The sequence below is a fragment of the Myxocyprinus asiaticus genome, chromosome 8 (genome assembly GCF_019703515.2).
Source record: "Myxocyprinus asiaticus isolate MX2 ecotype Aquarium Trade chromosome 8, UBuf_Myxa_2, whole genome shotgun sequence".
Lineage (NCBI taxonomy): Eukaryota > Metazoa > Chordata > Actinopteri > Cypriniformes > Catostomidae > Myxocyprinus > Myxocyprinus asiaticus.
Genome location: NC_059351.1, coordinates 54,135,236 through 54,152,259, shown reverse-complemented (window position 1 = coordinate 54,152,259; position 17,024 = coordinate 54,135,236). Strand labels below are relative to the sequence as shown.

The following is a 17,024-nucleotide window of genomic DNA, read 5'->3' as shown; positions in this document are numbered from 1 at the left end:
GGCAAAGACGTGATAATTATGCAGCGACCGGTTGACAATGTAATCAAATGTTTGAGTTATAACAGGCTCTGGAGCCGGTATTTGGAATACACATGTCTTGGAAAGAATTAAAGAAAAATAAATAATACAGGCCCCCGAGCATGTATTCATATCATCTCCGAGACGTCTGTTTTAGATCTATTCATCTAGAAAGCATCACAATCTAATTAACATATGATAAACATCTTTAAAATATCATATTTACAAACATTCTAAATCATAAACCTCGCAAAGACATCTGCTGAATGGTCGTAGGACGTATTACAGATGAACAAACAACGAACCAAATATGTCCATACCAGGGGGTGCTGAAAGCAAATTAGCAGAGAGCCCTGATAGCACATGTACGTCACACAGACGTCTATTTGGTGTGTGTGTTTACATTTGGAAGACATATATTTTTTTAGGTTGTTTGCTCATCGGTAATAAATAACACGTTTATTATCGGATGTCAAACAGACATTCACCAGATGTCTTTGAGATGTTTTTGATTTAAAATGTTTGTAAATCTGATCTTTGTAAGATGTTCAGGAGATGTTTAATCAAAATGCGATGCTATCAAGATGAAAAGATCTACAAATCTCGGAGACGTATGTGTGCTATAGAAATGCATTAATCCAAAAAAACTGGTTTTGTTTGCCTTCAGAAATTCCAAGAAATGACTCAGTTGAATCAATAAGAACCTGATGAAAGTTTTAACTCAGTCACACTGTTAGAATAACATAGTCACATAAATTAGGTGTTAACTTTTGACTTTTTATAGATGTTATAGGGCGTTTTCAAACCTTGATCATTTGAGCACTCCGAGCGTTATAACGTGTATATGTGAACAGCCCAAGTGGTCTCAGACCCCCCTAAAAGGACCCAAAAGTGAACCTCAGGAGGTGGTCTGAGTATGGTTCGTTTGTGGGTCCTTTTGTGGTTTGATTGATTTGTGCGATGTGAAAGTGAAGAGGTACCAGTCCGCTTTGCATTTTATGACATAATTTCCTCGTGGCTTGCCATACATAGCTGAATTACTTCATATTCCAGTCACAATTTACTGTCCACATTTGGGAATTTTAAGTGAATATAGATATGCCATGATTACCATGATGTGTTTCTGTGTCTCAGATTCCGTTTTTATTGTATTATTTGAGCACCTAAAATGAACGGACCGGCCGCATTCAGAGCAGACCAGCACATTAAGATGAGCCACTTTAAAGTGCTCTGATGGGCGGTACGTCTGCGGAGGTTCACGCCAAACTCCCACGAAAATTCAAGCGAGGATTTTTATAGTTTCACTTTAATTTTATTTGCGCAATGGCAAATGTTCTTGGATCATAAACACAATGTAAATGACACACAGGAGGAGACGCTTGCTTGCTCCATTACTCTTGAGATGATAGATAAAGAAACATATTTTCAAATGCACAGAATTTCAAATATTTTCCTTCATGCGAATTGAGGCCTTGTTGGTTTTATCTACAAGTGAAGAGAGTGAAGAATTTAGGACAGAAATACAGTATACATTATTACTTTTGCATAATGTAATATATTTGGCACTGTGTTCTTAAATGATATAACATATAAAATATTACTTTTTATGTAATTCTACCCCTGTGCAATACATTTTAATGATAATCTGTATTTTTTTTAAAGCCTTAAAAGTAATCATATAGCCCCATTTTATTATATGATTTCAAGTAAAGGGGTAAGGAAATGAAGTGGGTTGGGTCGTTCATCAAAAGAAGGTTGAGAACCACTGACCTGAAGCCCTTGTATAATAACGCCAATCTTATGATTGGCAATGGTGTTTGGGCCCCGCCCCTTTGAGCGCAGTTGGCCTATAGGGGTGCAACGATCCATCAATCCAATAACCAATGATCCAATGTTTTCGATAATGCGTAAATATCGATATAGACATTTTTTTAAGATGCACCTTTATTGTGATACTCTCATGTCAGCCACATCTGTACGCATTTCCGTCAGTCAATGAAGTAACCTTATTACATTCAGTTTATGAGCGCTAAATACACTTTTCATGTGGGACAAGGATGTGTGCGGGGTCTGCAAGCCAAATTGCGCTCTGCTATGCGTGCGTATGCGTCAATCGGGCTTCCCGCGAAACGCGAGCTCCAGTGACAGGATCCGTGCGAGCGCATCAACGGGCGCTACTTAAAATTTGAACTCTCGTGACAAACGCAGAGCGGCTCACATGCGCGATTAATTCGGGCTTCCATCGATATCTTTGCGCATGTGACCCATTTGAAATTTACGTGAGAATTTGCTATTTAAAAGTACCATGGAGCAGTTCAACCATCATGTGAAACGTCTTTACAACGCCGACATTCTGAACAGCTCCAATGAAGGAAAGAGAAATCACCTGCACAGCACTAGCATCAGTTATAAGACTTTACACATTACACATCAACACCCTTACTAACATTTATCCCACTTAACTGTATCAGAATTTTTCATTACAACTGTGGAAGTTGTAGCCAAGAAAAGCACGGCTAGCACGGATAGTTGGAAACAAGTCATGGGTATATAAGTACTTTGAATTGGATTAAACTGAAAAATAAGCTGTAATCAAATATGTGTGTGTGTGTCTCATACAGCGAATGCTTTCTCTTTTATGTGAGACCATTCTTATGTGAACGCCACACACAGAAACATATTTGTGTAACAAAAACAAACAAGGAGAGAAGTGAACAGCATGTAAATGCGTGCGTGTCAGGCATGTGCAGAGTGAGCAGATGCAACCAGTGCTTTCTCCATTGTGTAAGAAAATCATCACGCAGAAAAAACACGCATGCAGTCTCCCGACGAACTCCGGCGAGGAGAACAGTGTGTAAATGTGCGTGCGTTTCGAGCACTTGCAGTGCCCGCAGAGGCAACCAGCGCTTTCTCTACTGTGTGATAACATGGTTTATGGGAACACAACACAAAGGAACACACTTGTCCACTTGTCCATCATCCTGGCATACCCGGGGTTGGATGAGCAGCGTATGAATGTGGTGTCTTGCAGCGAGCACATTTCTGTTTCTTGTGAGAACATTCTCTATTTGAACACAACACAGAAACTATTCGATGGCTCGGCTTTCTTTGGCGGAGCAGCGGGGAGTGGGATTCCCTGCTGGGAGCTGATCTGAAATAGATTGGTGAATCATCAGACTGAGTCACCGGTGACTTTTTGTGACCCGCAGCGCCATCTTGAGGCAGCCACGAAATTTTGTGTCACATCCATGACTCTGTCATGGCATGTATCAGCTTGAATCAATGGCTGGTTTTGATGGCGGTCCTCTTACTCTAAGGCCAGCACTTAATGTGGCGAGTTAACACTCAAGCTGGATCTCCGGAAAAAAATGGCGCTGCCCTTTGAGACGTAGTCTTTTGAAGGCGGCCGGACTGCAGGACCAGTAATCCAGGTGAGATTCTTCCGGCTTGACTCGAAGGGAACACTGTAAAACGAGCTCCTCAACCACCCACGAGGGGACACAAATAAGCTCTTATCAGTGGCATGCGCATGCTCCTCACCTTCACTGGGGGAAGGGATGGCCATGGACCACTCTCTCATATTTGATGCTGCGAGGGACACAACGTCATCCCCATCGTCAGAACTGCCAAAGTGATAAGGCTGGAGCTCATCACACATATACTGTACTGGCACAGATGCTACATTGGGAGATCGTGGGGATTGCAGGGCTTCCACCGGTGCGGGATCTTCCTTGACTTCATCCAACTCAACCTCACGGGCCCATCGTGCCTCCCTGTGTGAACCCTCAGGATCTAACACAGAAGAGGCGGGTGGGTGCGGGAGGCGGGATCCTCGCCAGAACACTTCAGGGGAGGAGTGAGTCTTCTCAATGCGTGCGCTGAATGGTACAGGCGATGAGTCTTCCTATCTGCGTCTGCAGGGAAGTCTCATCCACTGGAGGGTGTCCATCAATGGCAAAGAGAGGGCTGTTCAAGATGAGACGCTGTCGGTCTTGAAGGAAGAAAATTCGTAAGAAATGGTGTTCGTGCATCTGCTTATATAGGCCAACTGCGTGCCTAAAGGGGTGGGGCTCAAACACGATTGCCAATCATAAGACTAACATTATTATACAAGGGCTTCAGCTAGGTCATCGGAGAAGGAATTCCCCAAAATCGTTTACCGCAGTGTTGAGTGTACTGAATCGATAGGGAACTACAGAGTTTATGGATATTCAGTTGTCATGTTTTTAAGGTGAGATTCATCTGATAAAATTATTGTTTCACAAGTTCATATAATGCAATGATTTAAAATTGAACAACTATTTGTGCTCAGCTCTTAGATTCATGATGCATTGTGACAGTTGTAAGTGCTGTGTTGTAAGTGAGGAAGTTGTGAACTCTTCATTTAAAAAGTATATTTTTATTTGCAAGCCAAATAGCTGCAACATTCTCTGGAGGGAAACAAGAGAAGCACTGCCACCAAAAGGAGTCCCTTTGAGCAGATGGAGCAACAGAACACTGCAGCATCTCCAGAACCCAGCTGTGACAGTGACAGATCCACGATTCAGTCCCCTGATCTCAGCGATGGAACACTGAATTCTGACCCCAGGTTAGAAAAAAGCTCTAATAATGTACATCTCATGAAACACATAAATATAGATTGTCTCAATTATTTGATTGAAATTCTAAGAATGCAGAGCCACAGAGCAGTATCTTCAGAACCTAGCTGTTTGTCTGTGAAAAGTAACAGATCCATGGATCCCCCAGATAAATTCGGTGATAAAGCAGTTATTTTCAACCCCAGGTGAGAAATGTGACACATAATAACTTTTATATCAAACAGGATTATATATTAAATTGTGGAATGTTTATGTTATTAGAATGCAGACCCAGGGAGCAGTATCTTCAGAACCCAGCTGTTTGTCTGTGAAAAGTAACAGATCCATGGATCCTCCAGATAAATTCAGTGATAAAGCAGTTATCTTCGACCCCAGGTGAGAAATGTGACACATAATAACTTTTATATCAAACAGGATTATATATTAAATTGTGGAATGTTTATGTTATTAGAATGCAGACCCAGGGAGCAGTATCTTCAGAACCCAGCTGTATGTCTGTGAAAAGTAACAGATCCATGGATCCTCCAGATAAATTCAGTGAAAAAGCAGTTATCTTCGACCCCAGGTGAGAAATGTGACACATAATAACTTTTATATCAAACAGGGTTATATATTAAATTGTGGAATGTTTATGTTATTAGAATGCAAACCCAGGGAGCAGTATCTTCAGAACCCAGCTGTATATCTGTGAAAAGTAACAGATCCATGGATCCTCCAGATAAATTCAGTGATAAAGCAGTTATCTTCGACCCCAGGTGAGAAATGTGACACATAATAACTTTATATATCAAACAGGGTTATATATTAAATTGTGGAATGTTTATGTTATTAGAATGCAGACCCAGGGAGCAGTATCTTCAGAACCCAGCTGTATGTCTGTGAAAAGTAGCAGATCTATGGATTCTCCTGATAAATTCTGTGTTCAAGCAGTTATATTTGGCACCAGGTGAGAGACACGACGCCTAATGGTTTGAGTATCAAACAAGATTATATATTGCTTGCCTGGTTATATTGTGTAAATTCTGTATGTCCTCTACTTTCACTTTGTGATCATTTTAATTTGATTCAAATTAGACTCACTCTGTGTCTTTTCAGTGGCATGAGGGATGGTCTGATCCAGGTTCAGTCCAGATGTGGAGTTTGTGAGCAGGTTTTGAAAGATCCGGTCTCTATCACCTGTGGACACAGTTTCTGCAGACAGTGTATCAGCTGCTACTGGGACCAGACCAGCCAATCAGAAGACTTTAAGTGTCCACAATGCAGAAAAAGATCTAGAACATGTCCTGTCTTACACTCAAACAAAGTCAAGAGAGGATCCAGTTCTACTGGTTCTGCTCACTTCCACACAGAATCAGACCTGCAGCAGGATTCTCATCAACCAGCAGATGATGTTCATCAGAGAGTCAAAGACAAACAGAAAACCATCATGAAGAACAAGTATGAGAGCTTATTTGAGGGATTCAAACAACAAGAGAATCAAACCCTCCTGAACAGGATTTACACACAGCTCTACATCATAGAGGGAGAGAGTGAAGCGGTGAATGAAGAACATGAGGTTCTTCACATGGAGAAAACAGCCAGAACTCAACACTTAAAAGACACTCCAATCTTCTGCAATGACATCTTTAAACCCTTACCTAAACCAGGATGTGAGGAGAAGAGAAAAGACCATATAAAGATTGTTCTCACTAAAGGCATTGCTGGAATTGGAAAAACAGTCTCTGTGCAGAAGTTCATTCTGGACTGGGCTGAGGGAAATGCCAATCAGGATGTAGATTTCATGTTTGTGCTTCCATTTCGAGAGCTGAACTTGATTAAAGATGAGCGGTACAGTCTTCACAAACTTCTGCTGGACTTTCATCCTGAACTTCATGATCTGGACTCAAAAATGTATGATGAGTGTAAAGTTGTGTTCATCTTTGATGGTCTGGATGAAAGCAGAATTCCACTGATGTTTTCAGACAGTGAGAAAGTTTCTGATGTGACTGAGACTTCATCAGTGGGAGTGTTGATGTCAAACCTCATCAAAGGAGATCTGCTTCCCTCTGCTCTCATCTGGATCACCTCCAGACCAGCAGCAGCCAATCAGATCCCCTCCAAATACATCAAGCGTGTGACAGAAATTCAGGGATTCAATGACCCTCAGAAGGAGGAATATTTCAGGAAGAGAATCAGTGATGAGCATCAAGCCAGCAGAATCATCTCACACATTAGAAGAGCAAGAAGCCTCCACATCATGTGCCACATACCAGTCTTCTGTTGGATCTCATCAACTGTGCTTCAAAACATTCTTAAACAAGATGACAGTGCAGAAATCCCTCAAACTCTGACTGAAATGTACATCCACTTCCTCCTCATTCAGATCAATATGAGGAATCAGAAATATGAAGAGAGAGATCCAGAGAAACTCCTGCAGTCCAACAGAGAAGTGATTGTTAAACTTGCTGAACTGGCTTTCAAACAGCTGATGAAGGGCAATGTCATGTTCTATGAGGAGGACCTGAGAGAGAGCGGCATAGACGTTACTGATGCCACAGTGTATTCTGGGATCTGCACTGAGATCTTTAAGGAGGAATCTGTGATTCTTCAGAGGAAAGTCTACAGCTTCATACATCTCAGCTTTCAGGAGTTTCTGGCTGCTCTATATTTGTTTTATCATTATGTAATCAGAAATGTGGACACATTGCAGTTTTTTGATGTAGCGCATACTCTGCATAAGTATGCAGTAGATAAAGCCCTTAAGAGTGAAAATGGACACCTGGATCTTTTCCTGCGATTCCTGCTGGGCATCTCACTGGAGTCCAATCAGAGACTCTTACAGTATATACTGACACACATAAAGAACACCTCGGAGAGCATCAAGGAAACTATTACTTATATCAAAGACAAAATCAAAGACGGATGTGGACTTTCAGCAGAAAGATCCATCAATCTGTTCCTCTGTCTGCTGGAGGTGAAAGATCAGACTCTGTACAGAGAGATTCAGGAGTTTCTGAAATCAGACAAACACTCAGAGAATAAACTCACTCCTGCTCAGTGTTCAGCAATTGCCTGCATGCTTCAGATGTCAGAGGAGGTGCTGGATGAGCTGGACCTAAAGAAATACAATACATCCGAGGAGGGTAGAAGAAGATTGCTACCAGCTGTGATCAACTGCAGAAAAGCTCTGTGAGTGTTTCATTTGTCACAAGTTCTTAAAATGTTCTTTCTATCACAAGAATGAAGCTGATATTATATCTACTGTATAAAGGTTGCAGAGACAGGTTAACAATTTATTTACAGAAAATTGTGTTTAATCTGTTTCAGTCTTGCTGAGTGTAATCTCACTGGTCAGCACTATGAAATTGTGGTCTCGGCTCTACAATCATCAAAGTCCCTCCTGAGAGAGCTGGACCTGAGTAACAATGACCTGCAGGATTCAGGAGTGAAGCTAATCTCTGATGCACTGAAGAGTCCAAACTGTAAACTAGAGATTCTAAGGTTTGTGAGCAGAATGAGAGATCAACACCTACCAACAACTTAATGTGGTTTTTCACAGTCACAAGAGATTTTGCATTATCAGTCAGCCATTATGGCGGGCAACTGGCAAGATTTATCATAGCAACAATGCATATTTGCTAAAGTAACATATTTGAGTAAATCTTGACGAAGAGACAAAAGTAGAACTTTGATGTGTGCATCTTGATTGGCCATTCACTTCTTCAGTAAAGCTCTGCCACTCTAGTGCTCAAGTTGTCATTTAAGGAGCTTTTTTTCAAGAATGAACTCTAACCATGTTTGGATAAAGATGTGGGATGTAATAATATATCTCAATACAAAAATGCTACAAAATGTATTGATATGAAAAATGAATCACTGTACAACATATAGCGTTAGCTTCATCAATATCTCTCAGTTTTGACCAACAAAATGTTTGAACAACAGAGGATATAGTAAACTTAGGCCTAATATGTCATCAGTTGTTATGATGTATGCTGTCTCATTGCTTTAAATAACCATAATAATATGTTCCGGATGTTACATATTTAATTACGTATGTATGATTCAAGTCATATTATTCATGCTAACTAGGGTTGCCAACTGTCCCGTATAGCCGGGACATCTATTGTTCCGTATTTAAGCTTTAAAGTGCTTGCAGGGGACCATCCGCTAATCTGACAGTGAAATGTCCCATATTGAAGCACTTAAAATGCTCAAGCATACCATTTTTGCGTGGCAATAAATAGTCAGTTTAGCTAACATGTAAATGTAAAACATTTTGTAATGGATCAGTATGACACACTATGCTCTAAAACTGCGATAAACAATCATCTCGTATTGTTACGCTGCTTTGCGTGAGCCACACACATTTCACTCTGACGGAAGCAGTGAAAACACTATAATTTGTACTGCAGCCTTTTGCGGTTTAGTAATCGCACAACAGCATATAGCAATTTCAGTTTTAATGCAATTAACTGTGCTGCCTTCATGGATGTCATGCCACCACTCCTGGAAAATCCTCCTCCTTTCTTATTGCTGCTGCTAATGGTTCCAGGGCAAGACAGAAAAATAAGGGGGAAAGAGGGCAACCCTGCCGGGTGCCCCTATCCAGAGTACAATAATCTGAAATTAATCCATTCGTTTGTACTGCCGCTTCCGGGTGTCTATAAAGTAACTTAATCTATCCAATGAAAGTATTCTTGAACCCGTATATTTCCAAAACCTTAAAAAGATAATCCCATTCTACCATATCGAATGCCTTTTCGGCGTCAAGTGAGATGAGTCCGATCATTAGCCTCTGACCACATGATATTAATGAAACGCCTAATGTTATCAGAAGAGCTATGGCCCCGAATAAACCTCACCTGATCTGTATGTATAGGAGATGTCATAACTTTACTTAATCGGTTAGCCAAAATTTTGTACAATATTTTTTACATCTAGCTGGATCAGGGAAATTGGACGGTAACTCTTACACTCGCTTGGATCTTTGTCCTTTAAGAATCAGGCTGATCTGGGTTTTTTATGGTTGGTGGAAGCTTTCCATTCTTTAATGATTCTGTATAGACTTCTAACAAAAGTGGAGCCAGTTCTGTAGCATAACATCTATAAAATTCAGCAGCAAATCCCTCTGGCCTCAGAGCCTTACCTGTAGGCAGGGCCTGAATTACCACGGCAAGCTCCTCCAAGGTTATCTCAGAATCAAGATAATTTTTTTTGCTTAGTCGTCAGTTTAGGGAGATCTAATGGTTGCAAAAAGTTTCTAATATCTTCATCAGTAGACGAATACGTTGAACTATAGAGGTCAAGATTGAATTCTTTAAAAGCATTATTAATATCAATGGCTGAGGTAAATATTTCACCACCAGCAGATTTCACTGAGGGAATGGTAGAAAAAGACTCTCTCTGCTTTATATATCTAGCCAAACACTTCCCTGCCTTGTCCCCCGACTCAAAGTATGACTGTCTTGCCCTGAATAGCAAAACTCCACCTTCCGCAACAAAATTGTATTATATCTGTATTTCAATTGGGTCAATTCAGATGACATTCGGCACTTCAGCTCTGCCTCGGCACCTTTAATATTCCCTTCCAGTTCCACGAGTCCTCGTGCTTTGGATCTTTTGGTGAATGGGGCATACTGTATGATCTGACCCCTAAGAACTGCCTTAAGTGCCTCCCAAGCCACGCCCACAGAGGATACTGAGGACCAATTGGTTTCCATATAAACATTGATTTCAGCCTTTAACATTTGTTGGAATTCAGGATTTTGCAAAAGGGATACATTAAAGCGGCAACTATAAGATTTCTTTTTCTCCGTATGTGGCAACACCTCTAAACTCACCAGGGCGTGATCTGAGACTAAGATGTTTCCAATTGAGCAATAAACAACAGATGAAATGAGGGACTTAGATATAAAACAAAAAACTATTCTAGAATAAATCTTATGGACTGATGAAAAAATGTATAGTCCCTACCAGATGGGTTCAGAAGTCTCCAAATATCTGTAAGACCAAGATTTTTACACATCCTGTAAAGGGTCAATGTTGCTCTAGGGGACTTAAACACTTTTGCTTTAAATGATTAAAGTCTCTTCCCAATTTTATATCATGAGGGGTGCCAACAGCTTGCAACATCCCTACAAGATCTATAAAAAAGCCCTGATCATCAGCGTTAGGTGTGTAAACATTAGCCAAAATCAACCTTTGCCCCTGAATTTCTGCTAAAACAATAATGACTCTTCCTAATTTATCAATAATCTGTTTGAGACATTTGAATTGTAGATGCTTACTTATCAATGTAACGACTCCCCTAGTCTTACTTGAGCCAGCACTAAAGAAAACACATCCACCCCATATCTTCTCAAAATGTTCAGCTTCCTGCAGGGAAAGATGCATTTCTTAAAGAAACACAATATCATATTTCTTACGTTTAAGAAAAGTAATAACCTTCCTTCTTTTTATGGGATGCCCTAACCCATTTACATTCCACGTGGAGAGAGACAATCCACTCTTATTAACATTTTACATTTTGACACATTAGAAAAAATAGATTGTGTGTCAAAAATAAAATTGTAAGGACCACATTCCAACATTCAAACCCCATACTTCCCCCTTAACAAAAAACACAGAAAAAAGAAAAATGTGCACATTAACCCCACGCACGACAGTGCCAACCGGCATCCATCCCTCTAAACTCAAACAGTCCATGTACGCCTACAAGAGCCCCCGCGACAACTTTTCCATCGGATTGCTCAAGTCCGGTTCTTCTATACAAAATTTGTGAATAAGAATTACACAACAGATAATAATCTATAAAACAAACCCAATCAATAGGAGGCATAAGCACAAAGAATGTGTAGATTCATCCACATAAATGTTCCAAAGGTGTGTTCCTCCACAAAACAAACTCCAGACGCTAGGAAACAAAAAGAAACAAAAGAAACAAAAAAATGTGTCCAGTTTCCTCGGACAGTCAAGTGAATGTTCAGTGAGTCAAGCCCACTTGGCTGTTACATGAGTGCAACAGATGACCCAATCACTCCATTGACTTTATGAAGGACATCGCTTGTTGTGGGCATGTAAATATTTTGCGGCCATCCTTAGTATCTATTCTCAATTTGGCCGGAAACATCAGTGCAAAAGTGACCTTCCATTTCTTGAATCGATCACGTTTCTCTCATCGTATTCGTAAAATCTGGGAACAAGAAAATGTTGTGGTTCTTCCCAGAAAGCCTTCCTTTACTCCTCGCCCCGCGTAACATGAGATCTTTATCGGATGATCTCAGAAATTTGGCCAGAATTGATCGGGGGATCTCCGAGCCAGAACTCCATGAGCTCGCATGATTTCCAGCTTATGGCCTGTGATGTCGAGCAGACTCGGGAAGAGCCTGTCTAGGAATTTCACCATATCTCAGCCTCCTTCGTCTTCAGGAATTCCAACAATTCAGACGTTGTTTCGCCGATTACGATTCTCAAGGTCTTCCAACTTTTCCCAAACACGCTCCAAGTCTGTCTTGGTTGCTAGCGGATTAGCAGCTAATTCCCTCTCCGATGACTCCAGATAATCGATCCATTTCTCAACATCCAACACTCTTGTAACCATCTCAGTGAATTTCATCTCCATGGCAGTGATCGATCGATACGTATTACAGCAAGATTCTCCAAGTCAGCAACGACCTTCGTCAGCATCACTGACATGCTCGACAGTTGATGCTGAATCTCTTTCACCGCACTGGCCAAATTGAGTCCCGGGCTTTTGGTCTGTTGCTCAGGGGGTTTAGCTTGAGCATGTAAAATAAAGTAGTGATCCTAACTGACCTAAGACAGGGAATGTTTTCTACGATTAAAAGTCAGGAATTGTGAAAAACTGAGTTTAAATATATTTGGCTAAGGTGTATGTAAACTTCTGACTTCAACTGTATAATGCTGAATATAATGTACAGTAGACCTGAAACAATCTCCTGCAACAGTTAATGTACAGTTCCCAACATCAGAAGCATGCAAGTTATAAAACTCAACATTTCTTAAAGATGAAATAAAGGAACACATTTTTAAGAATTACAGTAGAAATAACTGCTCCAAACAAGTATTCTGTTTGGCCTTCGCCCCTGGAAACACAATAAATCAGTTCCATTTCCTCCTATTTTACTACTGGTTGGTTAATCTTTAATGCATAGGAAACAAACAATTGAATGTACACTTAATTTTACCATTGTATAAGATAACAAAGCTCATTGAAGCTGTGCACTAAAACCAGCCAATTGAAATAAAATTGACCCCTAGTGGAATGTGGAATAGTTTAGTAGAATAGTTAGTTTTGCCTTCAATATTGCGTGTGTGTGTGTGTGTGTGTGTGTGTGTATTGTACATTATTTTGTATATTAGAATTGAAAAAATAAAAAGGGCTGTTAGGCAAAATATTTTCAATAACAAAAATTTCCCACTCTTTTTGTAAGAGTCATATTTTGTAAGATTTCCATGCTTTAACACACTGACAGTACTCTGATATGTTCTATGCTTATTACCATCCACATGCAAGTCTGAATGCTGGACATGCTTTTTGTCACTGTCAGTCCTTTTAATTTCATGTGTTTTACTTTTTGAGTCTCAGGATTTAATTATGTACTTTACAGGCACCACACATTGTAGTTTTTGGATGACAAATGCAAATTAACAGATGAAAGGTTCAGTGCCTTACATTTATCATTTGAAAGCAACAGAGGTCCCAGTGTCAAAGTTTATATCTCTTTATTTGTAGATTGTCGGGCTGTATGGTGACAGAGAAAGGCTGTTTTTTTCTGGCTTCAGCTCTGAGTTCAAACCCTTCACACCTGAAAGAGTTGGATCTGAGCTACAATCACCCAGGAGAATCAGGAGTTAAGCTACTCACAGACAGACTCAACGATCCAAACTGTACACTGGAGAAACTCAAGTATGTTGGTGTATATTTTACATGTGATGCTTACACTTTATGCAGCATACAATGTGACTTAAAAATCAGGATAATTTTTTACTTTTTATATTTTAATAGAGATCAATAATTTAATACATTAATTAATAGTAAATAATAATAATAATAATAAATTAATAAATAAATAAATACAAAATAGTATAATGTAGAATAATGTAGCATGTGAAGGGCATCTTCACATCTTCATGTTAAGTGCAATGAATTTTAGTAACCTCACAAAGCTAGCAGGAAACAGGCCTGTTAGAATGCACTAGCAGATTGAGACAAAAATGAGTGATGGGAAGTTGTATAGTCCACAAGTGGTTATTTTCCAAAGTACCAACAAATTCTTCACCCAGTGACAAATAGTACTATAATGTATTTACAGTGAAAAAGGGAAAATTGCAAGAATTTATGAAAAGGAAAATATTCAAAATGTACAAAAATATACAAATGATTTTGGCTATGCCATGTTCGGACCCAAAATATTAACAATTCTATTCCACAAACAGCAACAACAATACTCTCCAACTCTCTCTTAACCAATGGCTAAAAGGAGCCCCTTATAAAGCTTGTGGCTCCTCCTCCTTTTGAATAAACCATAATGAAGGAAAGTAAAAAAAGAAAAAAGGGAAAGAAAAAATTAAAGACAATAAATAGAAAATAACAATGATAAATACCAATAGTTTTTATAGATACATAATAAACATAAGAATTAAGAATGTAATAAATTAACATTTACAAGAACACAATTTTAACATTGAACTTCCCCCTTGATGTCATTGGAAATGGACAGGCTTTCCTATTGGCACAATTGAATGCTTTAAATATACTGGGTTTTGTACAGTGAGGGTTTGGCGGAGGCAACGTGAACTAGTAAGTGTGACTGTATTACAAATGTTTTGCTGGTTTGCATGTCAAGGACTGAGATTCTATGGATATTCTACTGATTAAGATTGACATGAACTTAAAACAGTAGTGATAATGAATAAAACCAGAATGAGATGACATATTAACAGCATGTAATAAACATTAAACCGCAAAAACAAACATGATGCAAACACAAAACTGTGTATACTTGATGAAACTTTAATGCTGGCATCAAGACTGTGTGCGCGTTATGTGTGTGTGCATCAGCGCTCATCTGTAACATTTCCCCCCACTTTTTCAGACAACTTATGAGGTGTTCTGGAGAGGCAATCTGCTGTGCAATTTTGAGAACCAGTTCTGTATCGAACCTTAAAGTCAAATGGTCAAATTACTGAAAACCATCTGGTGATGTGTAGGGGTGCAAATTGCAAGTTTCATCATGATACAATCTTATATCGATTCTCTTGCCAGTGATACGATGTTTGCCGATATCTCAAAGAATGCCACCATGCAATTTCGATTTAGGGACCTGCAATCGATATTACAAAATTATGTGCCTATTTTACACAATCCATTACTTTTATTATCTCACAAATGCAACCAAAATATAATTTGAATATTTTATTGAGCTCTCTGAAAAGTGCAAATCTAGTATCCACATTGGGACATCCACAACAAAATAACATACTTCAGTTGTTGAAAACAAAATACAGAAAAAGAAATAATATAAAAAATATCAATTGTTTGATGACAGCTCATTGCCTTGTGGAATGAGGTAAACATTACAGTGACAATTTGTCATCTCTACAATGGTCAAGCAAGTCTTTACTTGGCTACAACTATCTACAGTTGTATTGAAAATTATGTTACAGTTTACTGTGATAAATGGTACAACCCCAATTCCGAAAAAGTTGAGAGAGTATGAAAAATGCTAATAAAAAAAATTGTGATTTGTAAATTATAATCACCCTTTGCTATATTGAAAGCTCTACAACTACACATTATATGATGTTTTACCCAATGAATTTCATTGTTTTTAAAAAAATGTACAGTAATTTCAAATCAGATGCTCTAAAAATGTTGGGACAGTTGAGTGTTTACCACTGTGAAACATCACCATTTCTTCTAATAACACTTAAGTTATTAAGCATTTGGGCACTGAAGACACAAGTTTATTAAGTTTAGAAATTGGAATTGCCCCCCATTCATCCATTATGTAGGTCTTTAGCTACACAATTGTACAGGGTCTTCGTTGCTGGATTGTGTGCTTAATAATGCACCACACATTCTTAATTGGAGATGATTCAGGACTGCAGGCAGGCCAGTCTAGCACCCACATTCTCTGCTTACACAGCCATGCACTTGTAATCCGGGCAGTATGTGGAATGAAGTTGTCCTGCTGGAAAATGCAGGAATGTCCCTGGAAAAGACGGTGCTGGATGACAGTATAAATTGCTCCAAAATTTGTACATATCTGTCTGCATTCATGGTGTTCTCACAGATGTGTGAGTTACCCATGCCATGGGCACTGACACACCCTTGGCCTATACAGACACAGGCTTTTAGACCTGATGCTAATAACAGCTTGGATGGTCCTTTTCCTCTTTGGCCTGGATAACACGATGGCTGTGTTTTTCAAAAACTTTTTGAAATGTGGACTTTTCAGTTTGACTGTTCTACTTTCCATCTAAGATTAGACTGAGCCCAGAGAAGTCAGCAGCGCTTCTTTACAGTGTTGATGTAGGGCTTCTGCTTTGCATAGTAAAGTATTAACTTGCATCTGTGGATACAGCGGCGAGTGGTGTTGACTAATAAAGGTTTACTAAAGTTATCCCAAGCCCATGTTCATGATATCCATTACAGATGAATGACGTTTTTTAAGACTGTGACGTCTGAGGGGTCAGAGATCAATCGCATTCAGAAGTGGTTTCCGTCTTGCCCTTTTACGCACCAAGATTTGACCAGATTGCTTGAATCTTTTAACTATATTGTGCACTGTAGATGGTTAAATGCCCAAAATCCTCCTAATTTGTCTTTGGGGAACATTGTTCTCAAATTGCTGTATTATTTGCTGAAGCATCTGTTGGCAAATTGACAAGTCTTGAACTATCCTTGCTCTTGAAGGACTAGGCTGTTTTTGGAGGCTCCTTATGCAGTATACAGTACTATGACACAATTGCCTCACCTGTTTAACATCTCCTGTTTCACATCGCCTTGTTATTTCAACTCTTCAAATTGCTATTAGTCTTAAATTGCCTGTCTCAACTTTTTTGGAGCATGTTGCAATCATCTGATTTGAAATTACTGTACATTTTCAAATATTAGTTTGATATTTTATTTCAATATTAAAATTAAAATTCAATATTATTTCAAATATTTCAATATAGCAAAGGGTGAATATAATTTACAAATCACTCCTTTTTGTTTTTATTAGCATTTTTCATATAGTCCCAACTTTTTCGGAATTGGGGTTGTAGTAAGGGTGATGTTAAGATGTGAAAAGTCTTGTAATTGGTGCTGTTGTAGGGCAGGCATTCAGAATATTGTGGCTGTTTAGCCATTTGAATTGGATGAATTGCTCCATAAATGTTAAATTTTACAATTGTCAT

The 17,024-nt window shown here is 39.1% G+C and overlaps 1 protein-coding gene across 1 annotated transcript in view; it reads left to right on the top strand.

Moving 5' to 3' along the window:
• Positions 1 to 17,024, top strand: part of LOC127444819 (uncharacterized) — a 50,318-nt gene that overhangs the window by 634 nt on the left and 32,660 nt on the right. Inside the window, exons 2-10 of the mRNA XM_051704360.1 lie at positions 4,429 to 4,606; positions 4,688 to 4,801; positions 4,878 to 4,991; positions 5,068 to 5,181; positions 5,258 to 5,371; positions 5,449 to 5,562; positions 5,691 to 7,784; positions 7,923 to 8,096; positions 13,354 to 13,527. Of these exons, the coding sequence (XP_051560320.1) occupies positions 4,500 to 4,606; positions 4,688 to 4,801; positions 4,878 to 4,991; positions 5,068 to 5,181; positions 5,258 to 5,371; positions 5,449 to 5,562; positions 5,691 to 7,784; positions 7,923 to 8,096; positions 13,354 to 13,527 (3,119 nt within the window). The 5' untranslated portion in view covers positions 4,429 to 4,499. The remainder of the gene's footprint in view (positions 1 to 4,428; positions 4,607 to 4,687; positions 4,802 to 4,877; positions 4,992 to 5,067; positions 5,182 to 5,257; positions 5,372 to 5,448; positions 5,563 to 5,690; positions 7,785 to 7,922; positions 8,097 to 13,353; positions 13,528 to 17,024) is intronic.